At 63.4% G+C, this 1028-nt stretch overlaps 1 protein-coding gene across 1 annotated transcript in view; it reads left to right on the top strand.

The window, feature by feature from the left end:
* The window catches only part of LOC121660654 (glycine, alanine and asparagine-rich protein-like), a gene marked incomplete at its 5' end in the record, with an annotated part of 19942 nt that overhangs the window by 14225 nt on the left and 4689 nt on the right, over positions 1–1028 (top strand). Inside the window, one exon of the mRNA XM_042020079.1 lies at positions 471–748. Coding sequence (XP_041876013.1) covers positions 471–748 — 278 coding nt within the window. The remainder of the gene's footprint in view (positions 1–470; positions 749–1028) is intronic.

Below are 1028 nucleotides of genomic sequence, written 5' to 3' on the forward strand. Positions count from 1 at the left end.
TTGCTCAGTGATTAGTTAATGAGTGACAGCTCGTTAGCGATCGATCGTTGATCAGTCACTGATTGCTCAGTGATTAGTTAATGAGTGACAGCTCATTAGTGATTGATCAGCAGTCAGTCGGTGATTGCCGTTCCCAGCTCCCATTCCCAGTTCCCGTTCCCAGTTCCCGACCCCCACATTCCCAGTTCCCAGCTCCAGTTCCTGTTCCCCGTTCCCCCCCATTCCCAGTTCCCATCCCCCATTCCCACTTCCCGTCCCTCATTCCCAGCTCCCAATCCCATTTCCCTGATCCCATTCCCATTATTCCCATTCCCGTTACTCCCATTCCCAGTTCCCATTCCCCATCCCCCATTCCCATCATTCCCACTCCCACCATTCCCATTCCCATTACTCCCATTCCCAGTTCCCATTCCCAGTTCCCACTCCCACCATTCCCACTCCCGCCATTCCCACTCCCGTTATTCCCGCAGGCGTTCCGGGTGCTGCCGGAGCCGTTCCCATCCCCGGCCGATTCCCAGGATCATTCCCAGGATCATTCCCAGCATTCCCAGCATTCCCCGGCTGACTCCCAGCACTCCCAGCGCTCCCAGTGCCGCTCCCAGTCCCGTTCCGGGGCGCTGCCGGGGCCGTGCCGGGCCTGGCGCTGCTCGGAGCAGCCGGAGGCGGCCGCGTGCGGCATCAGCCGCATCTGGGTGCGGGCGGCGCGGCGGCGGCGCGGCATCGGCCGCAGGATGGCGGACGCGCTGCGGTGCGTGCAACTGGGGGCACTGGGAGCACTGGGGGCACTGGGAACAGTGGGAGCACTGGGATGGCAGACGCGCTGCGGTGCGTGGGACTGGGAGCACTGGGAACACTGGGAGCTGGGAAGAGTGGGAACAGGGATGGGAACACTGGGAGCACTGGGAACACTGGGAACTGGGATGGCGGACGCGCTGCGGTGCGTGGGGACTGGGAGCACTGGGGGCACTGGGAACTGGGATGGCGGACGCGCTGCGGTGCGTGGGACTGGGGGCACTGGGAGCACTGGG

The sequence above is a fragment of the Corvus kubaryi genome, unplaced genomic scaffold (genome assembly GCF_017639235.1).
Source record: "Corvus kubaryi isolate FWS band 111438036 unplaced genomic scaffold, C.kubaryi_AGA036_p1.0 36753, whole genome shotgun sequence".
Classification (NCBI taxonomy): domain Eukaryota; kingdom Metazoa; phylum Chordata; class Aves; order Passeriformes; family Corvidae; genus Corvus; species Corvus kubaryi.